Raw genomic sequence first — 22,133 nt, 5'->3', positions numbered from 1 at the left:
AAAGAAATTGGGCTGGGTGTGGGCACTTTTACAACATGGAGAGGTTGGGCATGTTCGGTCACTGTGGGAGTCGGGTGGTGTGCTTTTTCTTCCTCCACAGTGCTTCAAGACAGAAGCTGGGCACCGAGCTTCCTGGGCACCGTCCATGAGGCAAGGTGGTTGAAAATGCCTGGAGGAGGCCATAGAAATGGGTGCAGCCAGGGGCCCTGTGCAAGGCTGGGCTGAACCCGAGTGCCCCTGACCACACCCACAGTCTCCTCTGTCTGGCTCCAGGGGTGCCTTGAGTTCCGTCCTATTTGGGGTGAAGGGCTCTACCATGGATCTTCATTAGGAGCTCTGGACTGGAAAGCCTTGGCCTCCAGAACCACCCTCCCATGCCAGTGACTGATTCATAAAGGTTCCTAGGATTTGCTCTCTCTCTCACATGCCTTTGCATGGCTGGCTGTGCCATTGCGGAGGAAGACTCGGAACTTGACTTATAGCTGAATAAATACACAACCACTGCTTCCTGTGGAAAGTTAGGATAAATGATGCTTTCTCTGCTTGCTTTCTTTTCTTTTTTTTTTTTTTTTTTTGAGACAGTTTCACTCTTGTCTGCCAGGCTGGAGTGCAATGGAGCGCGCCCTGCAACCTCCGCCCCCGGGGTTCAAGTGATTCTCCAGCTTCACCCTCCCGAGTACATGGGACTACAGGCATGTGCCACCACACCCAGCTAATAGTGTATTCTCTCTCTCCTCTCCTCTCCTCTCTCGCTCTCTCTCCCCTCCCTCCCCACCTCCCCTGGGAGCGCTGGCCGCGCTGTCCTGCAGGGGTCCCACTCCCACTGTGTGCGGATGCTTGGTACCTGGACCTCTCAAGAGCTGCGGGCGGCTTTACCGGCCCACTAAAGCAAAGCTGAACTTACCGGCCCAGTGGTTTGGGGTGACCTTGCTTTGTCTTCTTTAGAAATCGCTAAAGCAAAGCTGAATTGCTGAATAGCTGGGGTTCTGCACAAAGACTGCTAATCCTCTGAGTCACCAAGTCTTGTGGCTTGCTTTGACCACTGCAGATCTAGCCAGTGGGTGACATTAATTTGGTGGACCTCATCAGAACCGGACACTGGCGTTACGGCTTTGGCTGAGGTCCTGCAAGGAGAGTCGGCCTTTGCTGCCTCCAGACCTGGAGCGTCCTGCCCATGCTGGGGCTGTCCCTGGAGATGAGGGAGGAGGCAGGAGGCTCCCTGAGGTTCTGCGACTCCCTCAGCGTCTTCTACCTGTGCCTCAGCAGACTCTGGATTCTGCCAGCTGCTCCTCTGGCATCTCCTGAGAGAGTTGAGAGAGCCTCCGGCCAGGGCCTGGCAAAGACCCCTCAAGATTCCAGCCTGCGAGCCAACCAGGGTCTCAGGACCAGCAGGAGAAAGACAGGACTGACCAGCACTCCTCCATTTTTAAGTGTCACATCAGAAACTAGTTGAGATCAAAGGGCGTGTGATGGGACGAAGGCTCGCCATCTTCCTCAGCCCAGCACAGCGCCTTCAGAGAGCAGGAGTGTCTGCAGGGGACACTGTTCTGGGTGATGGAAGGCGGGCGGGCAGGACGTGAGTGTGCCAGGGAACCCGAGTTCCTGCTGTGGGTTTACCTGCCAAGTGGCCGGGTTTGCACGCAGGCTCACGTGGCTCAGGGTCTTCCTCCACGCCACAGTGCCCCCATCTCCGTGGGCCCTTCATTGAGTAGCGTCTGCGGAGGCCTCCATGTCCAGGCACTCCTGGGGGACACTCCCGTCACATTCAGCAGCCAGGACTTGAGAGGCCCTTGTTGGCCTTCTCTGGAAGGGCTGGCTGGGTGGGGTTGTGGCCTGCTCTGGAAAGCGTGGAACCCTGAACTTGAATCTACCGTTAAGTGCCATTTCCCAGCCTCAGCTCAGCAGCTCCCCCTTGGCCGACCATGGGCAGGACCTGTCACAGGCCCTCCGAGAAGCAGATGTGACGATATTAGCTCCCCCCACCCTCTAACAGGCTGTAAGAAATAAATGATGACAGGAACAACCTTCTTACCGACAAGCCAGTGCCTCCACGGAGCAGACGGATCCAGGACTGCAGGGTCCCCACAAGACGCCATCGGCTCCCTGGTCTAGGTAGAAGCCAAGAAACACCTGCTCACATGGGGCTTGCTTAGGCTGTGGGTAAAATGACTGGGAGGTGATGCCATGGGGTGGGGGAGCCCCATGGCTATGCCCTAGAGCTGGGTGGGGCTGAACAGCACTGGAGGGGCCGGAGGGCAGGTGCCAGCAACACGAGCCCTGGCCCCTGTGGCCTGCAGCCACCAGCGTGACGGGGCCATGTGTCCCCCGAGGGGTGGTCAGGCACGAACAGTTTTAACTGGGTTTGCCAGGTTTAATAAAAGATCAGAGAGAGGCAGCAACTCAATGGGTTAATTGCCACTGTCCTCCAGGAGAAAAAACAGCTGCCTTCGGGGGTCCAGCCCTTCCCCCCGAGGCCACAGAGATGCCAGTGTTCTTCCCAACCTTCAGGAAGTGTCCCCTGCTGCTGCCTCCAGCTGTCTGAGCTGGGACTGGGCCCGGGGCCTGCTGCAGTAGGGGAGGTAGCCAGGCATCTGAGGGTGACCCCAGCCCAGAGGGCCCCCATGATTAAAGGAAGTGGCAGTGACCACACCCTGCACTCAGTCGCCTGCAGGCCTCGCCAGTACCCTGGGCCGGCCTGGAAGGGCAGCCCCCACCTCCCTGCCAGGGTTCAGGGGACAGGGGGACCTCCCTGGCCCGAGGCTTTGGGCCACAGCCGGGGGCAAGGGAGGGCTCGGGAAGGAGTCACCGGGGAAGACGGGTCACCAGCTCAGCATCCATTTGAGGATTAAAGGCTTTTAAAGCATTTATTTTTACTGGAATTTCAAACCGAAATATTGAAATAATGTCTCCATCCCAGGCAAGGTGACCTTGTCTGCAGCACGGAGGCCAAACACCCAAGACAGGCCTGGCCAGAAAACGTGACCCCAACGACGAAGAGGCGCCCGGGGAGGGTGCGGCTCCCCCACCTCCGCTCAGCCCGGAGCAGCCCACCGCAGGCCTGAGGCTGGCGGGGAGGGACCTGTGCCACCGGGGCCCGCGGAGCAGCCGGAAGCAAGGCCAAGGGCCGCCTTCGACGGGCGGCGTGTTTAGACTTTGAGTTCTAGGCCAAGCACCTCCTCATTCTATAGATGGGGCCAGTGCAGGACGTACGTGGGTCCTGGATGGGGTGGAGGCAGGTAGGGGGGAAGTGCTGGCAGGGAAGGGGGTGCTCCTCGGCAAGGCAGACCTACCTGGCAGGGGTCCTCTGTCCCGAGAGGCTCCTTCCAAGCAGAACTCTGGGTGCACAGGCCCCAGGGTCCACCACACCCATTCTTCAGAACTGGAGTGCCACCCAGCACTTTGTCAGGATTAGCCGGTGCCTGGGGCCGCACCACTGCAGACTCTGTGCAGGCCCAGCCGCGGCAGGGACTCCGCATGGCGGCAATGAGATGGTGGTCGTCCGAGAGGTTTGGGGGACCTGGAGGTTGGAAGAACTGCCTGGACCTCCCAGGGTCGTCCCCAGCGCCTGTGGAGAATGACCGTGGCCTCGCTGCCTGGGCGCCGGAGGGTTACAAGGTGAAAAGGAGGAGAGGCCGGTCAGGACTGTTCAGGGGCAGGGGTTTCTAGATCTCTTCCCAGCCTCCCTGCTGTCTGGGAGATTGATCCCCTGATAGGCGTTTCTGTTCCAGTGGGATGACCAGACAGCATCCGAGCCTGGGGTGGAAGGAAGCCGCCATAAAGCCACAGATGTCCCAAGACCAACTTGGCTTGTGACCCCCACGAGGCCCAGCCCAAGAAGCCATTCTTGGGGCTGGGGCGGGAAAAGGGGGTTGATCCCTGTGATTCTCACATAGACCCAGAAGAGAGGAGAGGCTGGGAGCTGCTGCCACCAGGGTGTGGCCTGTGAGCTGTTGATGGCACCATTAGCCTCTTCAGGGCTGTGTGCGTGCAGTGCAGGGCCAAACGCAGAAATGCAGAGGACTCCTGTGGCCACACAGTTCTGTCTAGTCCCCACAGCTCACAAGGAACCAGTCTGGCCCCTGCAGTGTTGGCTGAGAAAAAACAAGGTCAGGGTTTGGCTTAGCCCCAGGACTTAAAGGGGATGGGCAGCTGCTAGACCCTCCCACCCCACCCGGTCCCACCCAGCCTCTGGCTGCTCTGCCACCCCTCACCCTGGTGGTTGCTGCCGAGTGGGACCTGGGGGTGGGGGTGGGGCTGCTCCCAGGGGGCCTGTCCATTCCGTCTCCCGCAGGCCGACCACCTGGGAGATGAGTGCCCGGCTCTGATCCTGCCTGGGGCCGCCTGCCCAGACAGCTCATCTGTGGCTTCGTCTGGGTGTGCACCCTGTGGTTTCCATTTTCTTAAGCTTGCTTTGTGCTGCTCCTGCCTGTAATTGCTTTCAGCCTGGGCCTTTGTGGAATCCGTCCGCCACTTTAAAGCCTAGCCGAGGAGGTGCTTTTGCCAGTGGGGTATGGGTGGGGTGCTGAAGCTGCCCATGGTCAGACCCTGACTCGCTGCCAAGAGTCCCGAGTTCCAGAAAGTTCTTTTCTGACCTCATAGTCCTCCCTTGCCTCAGGAGGTCTGGCAGAACACAAGCGTCTGTCCTAAAGGCTGGAGTAGATGCTCCTGGCGAGCTCTGAAAGTCAGGCTAAGACACCACACTTCACCCCTAATGCCTGGGGTTTCCACATTCTGACCCCATGATTTAAGGCCCCAGGGACTTCAGCAGCAGTTGTGTTCAGGGAGGCAGGCTCAGGAGAACGTGAATTATAGGAGTAACTCCGAGGTGAAGCTGGAGTCCATTTCAGTGATTGCTGATGGAACAGAACAAGTGCGCGTTTATGTTGGGCTTAAAGACAGACAATTTATGGGGAAGGAACTACAGTTTCGTGATTGTATCTGCTTTGCTAAATTAAATGCTGCCAAGGAAGCGACTGCAGAAACTTGGTGTTAGCACAGCTGAGGCAGGATTGCCTTGAGCACTGCAGGAAAGGCGTCACGAGCACAGGGCCGGGGCAGATGGAGGATGCGTCTTTGGAAAGCTGGGTCACGGCCCACAACCTTCTCCAACTGGGGGCATCCAAGAAGCTCAAGTCCTCAGGGTACATGTCAAGGCACATGCATGCAGCCATAATAAGTGGTCTTTTTCTAGGAAATTCTGATAATGCCAACTTATTTTCTCATAGATGACACATGCAAACAAATACAGGTAATATGTAAAAAAAAAGTTTTCTCCACCTTTTCACCTAGTCTCTTCCCCAAGACTGTCACTGTAATGAAGGTGATGACTGTCTCCACCCCAGCAGTGGGGAGCACGTGTGCAGACCTTGCTGTATACACGGAGGGTGGCATAGGGTGTGCACGGGTCTGGATTGGCTCATACATAACATTGCTTCTCTGTGTCGATGGCTCCATTGCATGGACACCCCGTAACTCGAGAGGCAGAGACACCCAGCCTTCCAGGGGCTTCGTTCAAGTCCCAGCCCTGCTAGGTGGCCACGGTATAACCTTGGGCACATTGCTCAGCCTACCCATGCTTGCATTTCCTCCTCTGTAAACTTCAGCTGACTTTGCTGGTGAGTAAATGTGAAGCCGACAGCAGGCTTGGCCTTGAGGGTAAGAGTGTGCACTTCTTGCATGTGGGCTTTGGCTTTTTCTCTCATTTCTTTCTTGCTCTTCTTTCTCTTCCTGTCTCTCCCTTTCCTCCCTCTCCCTGTTTCCTTTTTATGTCTTTACGTGAACCTCTGAGTTGCCCCAGTGGCTGGCTATCGCATCCTGCACATGCATGGGCACAGGCGCCAGCATCTCTGCACAGGGAAAGCCCTAGATGTGCACGCTAGCACGGATCCCTGCGGTCTGCAGTGGAGGGAGCGCGGTCAGAACTGGGTGTCTGCTCCTTGGAGAGAGGATATATAATCTTTTTCAATCGTAGTTGGGTCTTTGCTTAGTTTAGGGTTAGGCAGGGAGGCTCAGGAAGAATGTGAATTATAGCAGAATACACATAGGACTGACCAGTGTAACCACGTGTGAGGACCCAGCTCAGCAGCTTCAGTGCCTTCATTGTTGCGCAGCTTACCACCATCCGCCTGCGCAACGTTTTCACCTTCCCCAGTGAAATGGAAACCATTCAACATTCACTCCACACTTCCTTTCCCCAGGGTAGCTTCCTGCCTCAGAAGTTTGCCTGTTTTAGGGAGGTCATATGAGAGGCATCATAAAATATTTGTCCTGGAGGGGATCCAAGATGGCCACTTAGGAGCTGCTCAGGATTGCAGCTCCCAGTGAAAGTGCAGAGCGTGAGCGGAACACTGCATTTCCAGACGGATTTTTACTGCCCACAGACCAGGAGATTCCCAGGCAGAGGAGCCCTACAGGTCACCAGCGCAGCTGTTTTTGCCAGCATGGCTGTTTTGCCAACGCCCCGGCACGGCGGCTCTACATACAAAATACACGGGTCCGGGAGCCATTTTTGGTGGTGATTGGAGCTCCTGGGAGACAGAGTCACCCATTCATCTTATTAAAAAGGGGATTTAAACAGGGAGCCAGGCCAGAAGATTCCTGGGCAAAAAAGCGCCACAAATCTCAGTGTGGCTATTTCAGCAGGCGCAGTGGGTTGCCGCATAGGAAATCACACAGATTCCAGCACCTTTTCAACAGGTGACCAGAACACCTGGGAGACAGAGTCGACCATTCAACTAAAAAAAGAGAAAAAAAGGGGCTCTGAGGCAGAGAGCCAGGTGATCAGGCTCGGCTGGTCCCACCCCTACAAAAAAACAGCAATTGGAAACGCTCGGGATTGAGAGTTTCACGGCAAGCACAGCTGAACCTGGGATGGTCCAGCTCTGTGAGGGAGAGGCATCCACCATTACTGAGGCAGTCCACCACTACGGAGGTAGTTTGCCATTGCTGAGGCAGTCTGCCATTACAGAGAGAGTGCGCCATTATAGAGGTGGGCCGCCATTGCTGAGGCAGTTCTAACTACACCCGTATAAACAGGACTGCAGGGAAGTTCACATGGCAGCTGGGTGGAGCCCACAGCAGCTCAGCAAAGCCCCTGCAGGCAGACAGTGACTAGCCTGCCTCCTCGCTGGGCAGGGCAGCCCTGAAAAAAGGCAGCAGCACAACAGAAACTCATAAATAAAGCCCTAACTCCCTGGGACAGAGCACCTGGGGGAAAAAAATTTAAAAAGGGGTTTATGAGTTCTGCTGCAGCAGACTTAAATGTACCTGCCCAGCAGCTCTGAATGAAAAATGGAGCTCACAGCTCAGCACTTGAGCTCCTATAAAGGACAGACTGTCTCCTCAAGCAGCTCCCTGACCCCCGTATATCCAAAGAGTCTCCTCATGAAGGAGAGCTCAGACTGACATCTGGCAGGTATCCTTCTGGGACAAAGATAGCAGAAGAAGAAACTGGCAGCAACCCTTACTGTTCTGCAGCCCGCTGCAGGTAATCCTGAGGCAAGCAGGGCCTGGAGTGGACCTCAGCAGTCTTAGAGCAGAGGGGCCAGACTGTTAGAAGGAAAACTAAGAAACAGAAAGAAATAACTTCATCATCAACAAATGGGGCATCCACTCAGAGACCCAATCTGAAAGTCAACAACTACAAAGACGACAGGTGGCTAAATCCACAAAGATGAGAAGAAACCAGTGCAAAAAAAAAGATGAAAACCTGAAACCAGAACGTCTCTCCTCCTACAAGGGATCACAACTTCTCACCAGCAAGGGAACAAGGCTGGATGGAGAATGAGTGTGATGAAATGACAGAATCAGACTTCAGAAGGTGGGTAATAAGAAACTTCTGTGAGCTAAAAGAACATGTTCTAACCCAATGCAAAGAAACTAAGAACCTTGAAAAAAGATTTGATGAAATGCTAACGAGAATAAACAACACAGGAATGTAAGTGAATTCATGGAGCTCAAAAACACAACATGAAAAACTTCACAAAGCATACACAAGTTTCAACAGCCGAATTGACCAAGCAGAAGAAAGGATATTGGAGGTTGAAGATCAACTCAATGAAATAAAACAAGAAGGCAAGATTACAGAAAAAAGGGTAAAAAGGAATGAACAAAGTCTCCAAGAAACATGGAACTATGGGAAAAGACCTAATCTACATTTGATAGGTGTACCTGAATGTGACGGAGAAAATGAATCCAAGCTGGAAAATACTCTTCAGTATATTATCCAGGAAAACTTCCCCAACTTAGCAAGGCAGGCCAATATTCAAGTCCAGGAAATGCAGAGACCACCACAAAGATATTCCTCAAGAAGAGCAACCCCAAGGCACATAATCTTCAGATTCACCAGGGTTGAAATGAAGGAGAAAATGCTAAGGGCAGCAAGAGAGAAAGGCTGGGTTACCCACAAAGGGAAGCCCAATAGACTCACAGCAGATCTCTCAGCAGAAACCCTACAAGCCAGAAGAGTGGGGGCCAATATTCAACATACTTAAAGAAAAGAACTTTCAACCCAGAATTTCATATCCAGCCAAACTAAGCTTCATAAATGAAGGAAAAATAAAATGCTTTTTGTGAACAAGCAAGTACTCAGAGATTTCATCACCACCAGGCCTGCTTTACAAGAGCTCCTAAAAGAGGCACTACACATAGAAAGGAACAACCAGTACCAGCCACTGCAAAAACATACCAAAAGGTAAAGAGCATCAACACAATAAAGAAACTGCATCAACTAATGGGCAAAACAGACAGCTAGAATCAAAATGGCAGGATCAAATTCACACATAACAGTATTAACCCTAAATGTAAATAGGCTAAATGCCCCAATCAAAAGACACAGACTGGCAAATTGGATAAAAGGCCAAAACCCATCAGTGTGCTATATCCAGGAAACCCATCTCACATGCAAGGATACACAAAGGCTCGAAATAAAGGGATGGAGGAAGATTACCAAGCAAATGGAGAGCAAAACAAAACAAAACAAAACAAAACAAAACAAAACAAAACAACAGGATTTGCCAGTCTCGTCTCTGATAAATAGATTTTAAACCAACAAAGATGAAAAGAGACAAAGAAGGACATTACATAATGGCAAAATGATCAATGCAACAAGAAGAGCTAATGATCCTAAATATATACGCACCCAACACAGGAGTATCCAGATACATAAGGCAAGGTCTTAATGACTTACAAAGAGACTTAGATTCACACACAATAATAGTGGGAGACTTTAACACCCCATTATCAATATTAGACAGATCAACAAGACAGAAAATTAACAAGGATATCTAGGACTTGAACTCAGACCTGGACCAAGCAAACCTAATAGACATTTACAGAACTCTCCACCCCAAATCCACAGAATATACATTCTTCTCAGCACCACATCACACCTACTCTAAAATTGACCACATAAATGGAAGTAAATCACTCCTCAGCAAATGCAAAAGAATGGAAATCATAACAAACAGTCTTTCAGACCACAGTGCAATCAAGTTAGAACTCAGAATTCAGAAACTAACTCAGAACTGCACAGCTTCTTGGAAACTGAACAACTGGCTCTTGAATGTTGACTGGATAAACAATGAAATGAAGGCAGAAATAAAGATGTTCTTTGAAACCAACAAGAATGAAGACACAACATACCAGAATCTCTGGGACACATTCAAAGCAGTCTCTAGAAGAAAATATATAGCAATAAATGCCCAAATGAGAAGCAAGGAGAGATCTAAAATCAACACCCTATCATCAAAATGGAAAGAGCTAGAGGAGCAAGATCAAAATAACTCAAAACCTAGCAGAAGACAAGAAATAACTAAGATCAGAGCAGAACTGAAGGAGATAGAGACACAAAAAATCCTTCAAAAAATGAATAAATCCAGGAACTGGTTTTTTGAAAAGATCAGCAAAATAGACCACTAGCCAGATTAATAAAAAAGAAAATAGAGAAGAATCAAATAGATGCAATAAAAAACAATAAAGGAGATATTCCACAGAAATACAAACCATCATCAGAGATTATTACAAACAATTCTGCACATAACCTAGTAAACCTGGAAGAAATGGATAAATTCCTGAACACTTGCATCCTCCCAAGCCTAAACCAGGAAGAAGTCAAAACCCTGAATAGACCAATAACAAGGTCTGAAGTTGAGGCAGCAATTAAGAGCCCACCACCCAAAAAAAGCCCAGGTTCAGATGGGTTCACAGCCGAATTCTACCAGACATACAAAGAGGAGTTTCCTTCTGAAACTATTCCAAACAATCCCAAAAGAGGGAATCCTTCCCAAATCATTTTATGAGACCAACATCATCCTGATACCAAAACCCGGGAGAGACTCAACAAGAAAAGAAAACTTCAGGCCAATATCCATGATGAACATAGATGCAAAAATCTTCAATAAAACACTGGCAAACTGATTGCAACAGCACATCAAAAAGCTTATCCACCATAACCATGTAGGATTCATCCTGGGGATGCAAGTCTGGTTCAACATATGCAAGTCTATAAACGTAATTCACTACATAAACAGAACCAAAGACAAAAACCACCTGATTATCTCAATTGATGCAGAGAAGGCCTTTGACAAAATTCAACAGCCCTTTATGCTAAAAACACTCAATAAACTAGGTATTGACGGAATGTATCTCAAAATAATAAAAGCTATTTATGACAAACCAACAGCCAATATCATACTGAATGGGGAAAAACTGGAAGCATTCCCTTGGAAACCTGGCACTAGACAAGGATGCCCTCTCTCACCACTCCTATTCAATATAGTATTGGAAGTTCTAGCCAGAGCAATCAGGCAAGAAAAAGAAATAAAGCGTATTCAAATAGGAAAGGAGGAAGTCAAATTGTCTCTATTTGCAGACGACATGATTGTATATCTAGAAGAACCCATCGTCTCAGTCCAAAATCTCCTGAAACTGATAAGCAACTTCAGCAAAGTCTCAGGATACAAAATCAGTGTGCAAAAATCACAAGCATTCCTATACACCAGTAACAGACTTAAAGAGAGCCAAATCAAGAACAAACTGCCATTCACAATTGCTACAAAGAGAATAAAATACCTAGGAATACAACTAACAAGCAACATAAAAGATCTCTTCAAGGAGAACTACAAGCTGCTGCTCAACGAAATAAGAGAGGATACAAACAGATGGAGAAAAATTCCGTGTTCACGGTTAGGAAGAATCAGTATCATGAAAATGGCCATACTGCCCGAAGTAATTTACAGATTCAATGCTATCCCCATCAAGCTACCAATGACCTTCTTCACAGAACTGGAAAAAAACACCTTGAACTTCATATGGAACCAAAAGAGAGCCCGCATAGCCAAGTCAAGTCTAACCAAAAAGAACAAAGCAGGAGGCATCACACAACTGGACTTCAAGCTATATATAAGGCTACAGTAATCAAAACAGCATGGTACTGGTACCAAAACAGAGATATAAACCAATGGAGCAGAACAGAGGCCTTGGAGGCAACACAACACATCTACAACCATCGGATCTTTGACAAACCTGACAAAAACAAGCAATGGGGAAAAGATTCCCTGTTTAATAAATGGGGTTGGGAAAACTGGCTAGCCATGTGCAGAAAGCAGAAACTGGACCCCTTACACTAAAATTAACTTACACTAAAATTAACTCCAGATGGATTAAATACTTAAAAATAAGACCTAACACCATAAAAACCCTAGAAGAAAATCTAGGCAAAACCATTCAGGATATAGGCGTAGGCAAGGACTTCATGACCAGAACACCAAAAGCATTGGCAACGAAAGCCAAAATAGACGAATGGGACCTAATCAAACTCCACAGCTTCTACATGGCAAAAGAAACAGTCATCAGAGTGAATCGGCAACCAACAGAATGGGAAAAAATGTTTGAAGTCTACCCATCTGACAAGGGGCTGATATCCAGAATCTACAAAGAACTAAAACAGATTTACAAGAAAAAAACAAGCCCATTAAAAGTGGGCAAAGGATATGAACAGACACTTTACAAAAGAAGACATACAGGAGGCCAACAAACATGAAAAAATGCTCATCATCACTGGTCATTAAAGAAATGCAAATCAAAACCACATTGAGATACCATCTCACACCAGTTAGAATGGCGATCATTAAAAAATCTGGAGACAATAGATGCTGGAGAGGATGTGGAGAAATAGGAACACTTTTACACTGTTGGTGGGAGTGTAAACTAGTTGAACCACTGTGGAAGACAGTGTGGCCATTCCTCAAGGACCTAGAAATAGAAATTCCATTTGACCCAGCGATCCCATTACTGGGTGTATATCCAAAGGATTATAAATTGTTCTACTGTAAGGACACATGCACACGATTGTTCATTGCAGCACTGTTTACAATAGCAAAGACCTGGAACCAACCCAAATGTCCATCGATGATAGACTGGACAGGGAAAATGTGGCACATATACACCATGGAATACTACGCAGCCATCAAAAACGATGAGTTTGTGTCCTTTGTAGGGACATGGATGAACCTGGAAACCATCATTCTCAGCAAACTGACAAAAGAACAGATAATCAAACACCACATGTTCTCACTCACGGGTGGGTGTTGAACAGTAACACATGGACACAGGGAGGGGAGCATCACACACTGGGGTCTGTCGGGGGGAAATAGGGGAGGGACAGCAGGGGGTGGGGAGTTGGGGAGAGAGAGCATGGGGAGAAATGCCAGATGTAGGTGATGGGGAGGAAGGCAGCCAATCACACTGCCACGTGTGCACCTATGCAACAGTCTTGCATGTTCTTCACATGTACCCCAAAACATAAAATGCAAAAAAAAAAATTGTCCTTTTGTATCTGACTGATCTCGCTTAGCATGAAGTCTTTCAGGTTCCTCCATGCTGTGGCGTGCTCAGGAGGCCCGTCCTGCTGTGTGCACTGACAGTGTTTCCTTTCTGTGCTGGCTCACTCCTTGGCTGTGGTGGAGAGCGCTGCTTAGAACATGGGGGCCCGGATTTCCTCAGCTGTTACTTTCCATTCTTTTGGGTAAACATCTAGATCAGAGTTCTAGGTTACCATACCGTTCCCAGGATGAATTTTTTTATTTTTTCACCTTCTCTTATGGTGCTGACAAATTTGGATATTTGACAAATTGTCCTCTGAAAAGGCGGTAGCGGTTTCCCTTCCCTTCCTCTGCCTGTTCCGCTCTCTGTCACCAGCATGGCAGCATCAGCCTTGAGTGTTTCCCAGGCAGCTGTGGAGATGATCGGACGCACCTGGGCTTCTGCCACACTGTGGAAAGGCCCTGCCATCCTGTTCAGTGTTGTGTATGTCCCTGCCCGTGCGTTGAGGGCTGGCAGCTGTTTCCTTACTGATTTGTAGAAGTGCTACAGAAGTTAGGAAATTCGCTTTTTGTGCGCTGCAAATGCTTCTTCCCTCAGTTTACCATGTATATTTAAGTATTTTTGTTAATTTGCTTCTGGTTTCTGTATGGCCAGTTTTCGCAGCCTTTTCTCCTGAGGTTTCTGGCTTTTGCACTGGGCATGGACAGGGTTCCCTCTGAAGCAGGCACTGCTGAGGGGGATGTGTGAGGGTCCCTGTGGCCCAGCCTGAAAGAAGGCATGGAAGTCCGCAGGGGTGTGCTGGAGCCTTGGGTCCTGTCCCCACCTCGCACAGAGCGGCATCCTCTCCACTCCTCTTCCTCCCTCCGCAGGACTGGGGAGTCTGCCCCGAGCAGTGTGAGCTTTGAACCTGCAGACAGGGGTGGGCGCGCTGGGAGGGCGAGGCCAGGCTGGACAGGATGAAAACCACTGGGGAGCAAGAAGCTCTAAATGAAAGGTCAGAAAGCACTTGCTGCATTTTAGAGGGAGCTTCAACTTCATAAGCTAAATCCTTATTTATCTACTACAGCATCCCCCAGAGTGGCTGCAGTCTCCCCGTCTCTCCCAAGCAGAGCTGCTAGAGGCTTCTCAGAACACACAGATCCCAGAACGAGCTATGCTCCAGGTGCTGACCCTGGGGAAAGGCAGAGGGCTGGGGAGCTTTCTCGGTAACAGTTTTACTCCTGATGCCATCTTTTCCCTGTTGATGGCAATGTCTTTATCTTATAGTAAATTCTGTACACATACACATTTATTAACTGGGAGATGATGTCTAAAGCCTAAGCAGTGAGTGCTGGGGGGTGACAAAGGGCCAGCTTCCAGGCTTCCCGACGGGCTGCATGTGGCGGTGGGAGAAAGGGAGGGGTCAAGAGTGACCTCGGAGCTCGCCCTGAGTCTGGCAGGATGGAGTGGCTGTCCTGCCAGGATGGAATGCAGGGAGCCGGTGGGTGCAGGAGGCAGGTAGGGCTGGTGGGCCTGCCTGGGATGTGGTAAGTCTAGAGAGTCCTCACACTGCTGGTGTCGATTCCCAATAGGCAGTGAGCTATCCCAGCTGGCAATCCAGGAGCAGGTGTGGCCCCTCTGCCCAGAGATGCCATGTGAAGCCACAGGCAGGACAGGCTCCAGCCTCGATGGAGTCCAGGGGAGGCTACCAGGAGGGGATCACGCGAAGAGGAGGAGCACGTGAGCTGGCAGGAGGCCTGAGAGCTGGGAGGAGGCCGGCCCACGAGGCCTGAGAGCTGGGAGGAGGCCGGCGCACGAGGCCTGAGAGCTGGGAGGAGGCCGGCGCACGAGGCCTGAGAGCTGGGAGGAGGCCGGCCCACGAGGCCTGAGAGCTGGGAGGAGGCCGGCCCACGAGGCCTGAGAGCTGGGAGGAGGCCGGCCCACGAGGCCTGAGAGCTGGCCGCTGGCTGTAGCCGTGGGGCCCCTTCAGCCCCTCCCACGTTTCCATTCATGAGAAGCTCACAGCAACGTATGCGTCTGTACGCGGCGCGCTTCGTGACACTTCACTTTCGGAACGTGCCTGGCTGTTCGTGTTTACTGTCCATATGAATGTTGGCATCAGGTTGCCTGGTTTTCTTCTAAGTTAATTCTCTGTCTACAACCGTTAGTGTCTGTGTCCCGGATGCCGTTCCAGAAGGGAAGGCACAGCAGTCATAGCTGGAAGGGGGACTGGGCAATGTCTGGAGAAAGTCTTGTCACCACTGGTGGGAGGGGTGCACTGGCATCTAGCGGCTGCGGCCAACCACCCTGCAGTGCACCGGACACCCCCACAACAAAGAGGCATCTGGTCCAGAGTGCTCATGGTGCTGCGTTTGAGGAACCCAGATTTAGGTGCCTACAAAATGGCTTTCGGGGAAGGCCCGCCTCTGCCTGTTCATCCAGTGCTGGCTGCTGGGCTGTCTCATGGGACACTGCCTTCTAAAATGCTCTGACACAGCCTAAAGCATTGATGCTGTATGGAACTGCAGACGTTTTTATTGTCTCCGTCTGGCCAGTGTCTGGCGCCTTGCTGTAGTTGGGTGATACCTTCAGTGGTATCCAAGGGACCCAGTAATGGCACAGAAGCTGAAGAAGCCAGATACTTGCTTTCCTGGCATCCCTGGCATCCCAAGTACAGACCTGTGACCCAGGCTCCCCCATCAAATGCACCCAGGCAGGAGTGCTGAAAGGAGTGGGCAAAAGGGTCTTTCTCCCAGGAGTGAGGTCTGGAAGGGCTGGGCGACAGGACTGGCTTTGCCAGAGCATCTGAAACGAGGCTGGTACTGTTGCTGGTTGGCTCACACCAGGCCTTGTCAGCCCAATACCTTTTTCATCAGTTCCGCTTTACTTTCAATATTCAGTGCATGTTTCTGTTGCTTGCAACCAAAAGTCCTGGATGTACAAATTCCCTGCCAAGTGCAGTAAGACACCACGAGAGGATGGGGAGGGAAGGCTTTTGCTCTGAGCTCTCTGTTACCAGTTCGCACATGAGGGGTGATTTGGACCCATGGTATAAGCGAATCATGGAACTGGATTTTAGGAGAAGGCTTGAAAGTACATCCTGTACTTACTATACCTAATTTTCGTTCTTCGGTTGTAAAATGGCTTAGTGATGATTAACGACTTAGGGTTTTTGGACAAGAACGACAGATTTCCCAGCGTCTGACAGAGGGAAGAACTTCAGCACCAGAGCCCCGGGCTGGGGGAGGTGGTCCTGGGCTGGAAGGAGAAGAAGAAAAAGATGAGGAGAGAAGCACGGGGAACTCGGTGTCTCCTCTTCCTGGGAAAGCAGAGCAGCTGTGGATTCCTTATCGAATGAGAACATCCCTTACATCTGCTGTCACGGCACGTCCTCCGGCGCAGCCGCCGTGCCCTGGGCAGTGTAGGGCCAGGTTCGGTTTTGACTCTGCTGCGTTTCAGGTGGATTCACTTTGCCGGGCTCACCAAGGCCCGATCTTCTCCGGCTTCCCTATCAAGGCCCTGCTCGTAACCTCTCCACTTCAACAGAAAACTTGGTTTCCTCGCATTCCCTGGACTAACTCCCATTTCTGTCCCAGCACCTCGTCCTACCAGTTAGACACTGGACGGGACAGGGTGAGGGACGAACCACAGAACCCTGCCGACCACGACTGCTCCAGCAGGAGGCTCCTCAGGAGCATCTTGGCGCTTCCCGTCGGCTCCGTCAGATCCCTCCTGACCCTGGGAGGGCCCCAGCGTCCCACATCCGGAAGTGCAGGGAGCACCCAGACGCCCGCTGGAGCGGAGGGCCTGGGGTGGCCGCAGCACTGCTCGCCCTGGCGGCATCACTCAGGCCTCCCAGAAGGGCCTGTGGGCTGGAGGGGGAGGGGACAGCAGCCTGTGAACCAGTGGAGCAGGAGTGGGTGGGCCATGCTCGTGGGACAAGGCCTTCCAGCGTCAGGAACCAGGAGAGGACAGAACCACTCAAGCGAGGCTCGTGGTCACGCCTGGCTTAGAGAAAACGCACCTATTAAATGCACGTCACGTGGGTTTAGCAGCTGCCTTCCCCCTAGGCCTCCCCTTCTTCCTTGGTGACAGGACCCTTAGTTTTTAGGTATTTGATATCAAGGTCCCCAAGCCCAGAGGCTAAGCCATCTTGGTCTTTTCCAGAGCACATCGAGGTTTTGTGAGGCCCGAAGCTTCCACTACTGGGGGGCATTGGGAGAGCTTTTTCCCCAGAGACATATTATAATATGTAACGGATACATTAGGTGCAAACTGAATTTTTATTTAGAATGAAAAAATAGCGAATTACAGATTTTAAAGAGCTAAAAAATTCCACAGACGACCCGGAGTCCAGGTGAGTAACAGCCTGGCTGGAGGGGCACTCTCTGCCTCTTCTGCATTTTTGGCTCTCTCTGATCACCCCTTCTGAGGGCGGTGATTTTACCTGCATGCTTTATCAAAAACTATCAGAGAGTCTAGAAGAACTTCCCCAGGCTGCACAGACGGTTAAGGTCCGATTCCGGCCGTGTGGCATCTCTGAAGACCGCGGCCCGGTTCAATTCCAGGGAGGCTCCAGGCCTTGGCATCCCAGTCTCCCCGCAGCTCCCCGCCAGCGCTGTCAGCACCCTCTGGGCCACGCCTCGCTGAGACACCGCACCTGCCCGGCCTGCCTTGGCTAATGGGGTTGCTGCGCCCAGGCTCGTCCCCAGTGCTGCTGCAACACGCAGCATCACCACACGGCAGCCCCGCTCCCTGGGAAGCCCGCTCAGCACAGAGGACCCCGGGGCCTGAGCCTTGCAGGATACCGCGCCCCTCGGGCAGAAGGGCCGGCGGGCATTGTGGGGAGACCGAGGTTGGTGCCTCTTGGTGGCCCCGACAGAAAACCCAGGGGAGACTGCCCGCTGAGGGCCCTGGGATCCCAGCTGCCGAGACCACGGCTCCCAGTCAGAGCCATGCTGTGGGGAGGCCCCGGGAGAGAGGACTGAGGGCCCGTGCGGGGCTGGGAGGTCCATCTCAGCTGCACGGGGGAGTCCCCAGTCAAGGCAGGGCGCATGGCTTCAGGTGCGGCATGGCCCAGGGCCCGTTTCCTCTGGGGCCTGCTTCCCTGAACTTCTTTCAGAAAACTCAGAGCCCCCTTCCCAGACTGAAGGCAACGGGAGGAGGAGGTGAACTTAGGAGCACAGCCTCGGCTGCCATCTGTCCCAGATGTGGAGGGAACAGCAGAGGGTGGCTCCCGTGGCTCTCCACCTTTGAGCATCTCTCAGGCCAGGGAAGGGAAAGGGTCACATGAAGCCAGCAGGCACTTCAGTGCCACGTCCCCCGAGGGACAGTCCTCCCACCCAGGAGCCCCTGGTTGCCAGGAAAGTACCACTGGCAAGGCTGCCTCCACTGCCTACAAGAGGACTTGGTAGCTGTGAAGGAACTGGGAGATTCTCCGGACAGGACAAGGTCAGGGCTTCCAGACTAGGAAGAAGTCTTCCAGACACCGACCTTCACCAGTGCCAGTCGGAGAAGACGGAAGAGGCATGGGTAGAGGCCTGGCAGGAGGACGAGGGAGGCCAACCCTCTACACAGGACCACAGGACAGGGTGGAGGACCGTCCCAGGCACCCCCACCACACCAGGAGGCCTGGTCCCACTGGCCCCTCTCTCTAGGGGTTCCTAGCTACCACCATGTCCGCAGAGGAGTCACAGCTTCCATGGCCCAGCCACAAGCTCTGGCTCAAAGTCAGAACAGGAGAGAGGCCCTCAACTCCAGCGAGGCATGCAGCTCCTTTTTCAACCCCCACATCTCTGACAAAGCATGTTATATGAAGGCAATGACCACGATGGCAACTGCCACCAGAATATTTCACCAGCATACCCTCTGACTGCAGCATTTCTCAGAAGAAAGGCTCAGGTCAAAAGTTCCTGGAATTTTCCAGATCTTCAGGTGGATCTAGTAGCATTGCCACATACCGAAAATAGGAATTTCCGTAAAGGCTAACCTCTAATCCAGCGAAACTTCGCTCATACCTCAAAATGGAGCCAAGACGCAGAGACTACTAATACACAGAAATCAAAACGGACAGAAGGAGTCTTGACTCACTCGACAAACAGAATAGACACAAAAGAATGTACAATCAATACAATTCCAGAGTGACTCTGAAAGGAAAAAGAATCCTCTGCTGACATGAAGTAAGTATTAACCTTGAGATTAGACTACCAATGCCTCTTTAAAAAACAGACAGTGTCTTGTTCTGCTGCCCAGGCAGTGACTAGACCTCAGCTCACTACAACTCCCGCCTCCTGGGTTCAAGCGATCCTCATGCCTCAACCTCCCAAGTAGCTGGAGTTACAGGTGCGTGCCACTGCACCCCGCTCATTTTTGCATTTTTAGTAGAGATGGGGTTTCGCCATGTTGGCCAGGCTAGCCTGGAACTCGGCTCAAGCGATCTACCTGCCTTGGCCTCCCAGAGTGCTGGGATGACAGGTGTGAGCCCCGGCACCAGCCAGGCCCACTCTTTATCAGGAATTTCCAATTCCCATTTCGGTTTAACAAGAGAACCAACTGCTGCTAATCCTGTCTTCTAATGTTTCTGGAACACATCCTCTAACCTTCGCCTGCCGGCTCCTCTGATGTCCCAGCAGCTCTTTGGTGGCAGTCAGCATGTAGCAAATACAAAGTGGAAAGGGTGTGCAGGAGGCCCTGGCTTGGGTGTGCTGTCTGCTCCCATGGCCTGTCAGGCAGGTCCAGGGAGACACCACCTTTACTGGTGGTCACCAGGTGGAAGGCCCAGTTCTGAAGAGTGTGGCAGTAAAACTAGAATAGTCCCAATAGTCTGGGAGTTCATCCTCCCAGAATGGCCCAACGCAGAGCCCTTCCAGAGGAAGTTGGCCTTGGGCTGCTCTGGCTAATTAAACATTTGAGGGTTCTGTATGAGCTGACACACACTCAATGAATGTCGATGACTCTTTCAAAACGTAAGGCTTCTTAATACTGCTTGTGCCTACACCAGAAATTCCCCACTCAGACTCCCCTTGGATGATGAATTTCTCCATACAGCAAGACTTCATATGTGGCTTTATATCACATCCCTGATTCCTAAAAAATGTTGCATGGAAAACGCTAAATTCTCTCTAAATTCTTTAAGGGTCCATGACCAAATTCTTGGTTCTCAGACTTTGAATCTTTAAATAATAGATGTGCATCTTGACTTGGGTGAAAATTAGAAACCTGTTCTCCCACCCAAGCCTTTGCTCCAGTCATTCTCCAGCTGGACAGGCAGGCACGAGGAGGGCTGAAGGCTCACTCAAGTCATCGGTGAACATGTCTGACTGAGTTTGGGCTGAGGGACCTGGCTTTGCATTTTGTAAAACAGATACTAGCAGATCTTCCCAAGATATGTACGGCTCATTCTCACAGCCCACAGAGAACACTTACTCCACGAATGCACGGCCATGGGGTCATCACCTGTCCTGTGGCCTTGGTGAGCCTGATCCCTCATGCCGGGCACCCACACGGCCTGCGTGCCTTGCTAGACTTGAGTTCGTAGCTCTTTGAGGAGCTCTCGGGCCAGTTTTCCTGATCTAGGGCTTTCAATACCAAGACGATCCCATCTGTACAAGGTCTGGTCCAGAAAGCCAATGATCTCGTGAGTTATCTCAGCAGTGCGAGCCATCTGCAATGAGGGCAGAAGAAAAGGCAAATGAAACACTTTTCAGACAGACTTGTGCCTTTGTCCAGAGACGGAGCGTGACCACCTCGTCCCTGAAAGGCATCCTAGTTAGCATTTCCATCAGTTCCAAGGCAAAGCACTGACGGCTCTGGTTTTCAAGGTGATTAGCACGGCGAGTCTGTCTCCAGGGCCGGCTGCACAGTGAGCGGTGCCATTTCCTAATAAGCCTCCTCACATGGAGCTCAGCTGCCAACAGCCTCAGACTCACAAAGGCCACAGACAAGCGCTGCTCGCAATCAGAAGCATTTCTCAGAATGCCAGTCACAAGTTGTGGGATGATCGGCTGTGGGGAACAAAGGCAAATGAGCATGCCGTGACTTGACTTTCAGCAAAAGGCTCACACAAATATGAGAACTGGAAAATGCCACCTGCTTTCACAGAAACAGCCCAGGAATCTGGCATTCCTGGGCAAGCAACCGGACCTACTTGCTTGTTAATAGGCCTCTAAGGCTTTAACACCTGATTCTCACAGGAGAGCAGGAGACACAGCCTCAAGGCATTCATACTTGTTGGTGCCTGTATTTTCCTAAAAACTGAGTTGAGAAAAAAGGGAAGGGTAAGAATCTGAGTGGGGAATTTCTGGTTTAGGCACAAGCAGTATTAAGAAGCCTTAAGTTTTTGAAAGTCATCGACATTCATTTAGTGTGTATCAGCTCATATAGAACCCTCAAATGTTTAATTAACCAGAGCAGCCCAAGGCCAACTTCCTCTGGAAGGGCTCTGCGTTGGGCCATTCTGGGAGGGTGAACTCCCAGACTATTGGGACTATTCTAGTTTTACTGCCACACTCTTCAGAACTGGGCCTTCCACCTGGTGACCACCAGTAAACGGAGCCTCTTGTGGCATGTGCACCATGTGAGGCATGGGGACGCAGGGCTAAGAGTAAATGATGTGGGACAGACTGTGACATTTGTCTATTCCCTTCCCCCTGCTGCTGCTGGCAGCAAAAAGGGCCTGCAGCCAGTCCACCGGGGTCAGTGCAGCCCACACGGGGGCTCAGGCTGTAGCCCTGGTACATGCCAGTGTGTCCCTGGGTGTGTATTACTATCACTTGGTTTTCACTCAGAAATGACAGGCACATAATGCTGATGGCCTTCAGCAGATGCAGCCTGTCCTTCATCAAGGAAACAATGTGAGCTGGCTGTGGACCCCTTTCAGAGTTAATTTGCCACCCAGACCCTGAGCGGGAGGACTATCCCCTGCTTAGGGGCTGGCCATGCCCATGGTGACAGGCTTGGCCATGCCCACGGTGACAGGCTCAGCCACGTCTGAAGCAAGGCCAAGTTGTCATTAGAAATCCAACCTTGCATCTTCCTTACATGACACCAACACTCCTAGGTGGGCCCCATCCCGGGTCTCTAGTAACATGCAAAAATCCACAGCTCTGCAGCCGCCTGGAAAACCTGCCTCCCTGCTGACCTTGGCTGGTGCACCAAGAGTGGGTTCAATTCATTTTGAGTTCCAACGACTAAAGAATGGAACTGTGCATCTCAGAATCTTGCTAACTGCTGCTGTTGTTGCTGTGACCTAGCAACAGGAGGCAGGAGAGGGAGAAGTGTGAATCCAGGTGAGGACAGAAGGTGGAGCCCCAGGGCTGGACTCCACACTGTCC

The 22,133-nt window shown here is 51.4% G+C and overlaps 1 protein-coding gene across 1 annotated transcript in view; it reads right to left on the bottom strand.

The window, feature by feature from the left end:
• Positions 1-542: 542 nt before the first annotated feature.
• The window catches only part of FANCC (FA complementation group C), a 225,565-nt gene continuing 203,974 nt past the window's right edge, over positions 543-22,133 (bottom strand). The window contains exon 16 of the mRNA XM_039474662.2: positions 543-20,464. Within this exon, the coding sequence (XP_039330596.1) occupies positions 20,321-20,464 (144 nt within the window). The 3' untranslated portion in view covers positions 543-20,320. The remainder of the gene's footprint in view (positions 20,465-22,133) is intronic.

Source organism: Saimiri boliviensis, chromosome 2 (assembly GCF_048565385.1).
Source record: "Saimiri boliviensis isolate mSaiBol1 chromosome 2, mSaiBol1.pri, whole genome shotgun sequence".
Classification (NCBI taxonomy): domain Eukaryota; kingdom Metazoa; phylum Chordata; class Mammalia; order Primates; family Cebidae; genus Saimiri; species Saimiri boliviensis.
The sequence above is the reverse complement of the archived record's forward strand: the minus strand, read 5'-3'. Positions and strand labels throughout refer to the sequence as shown.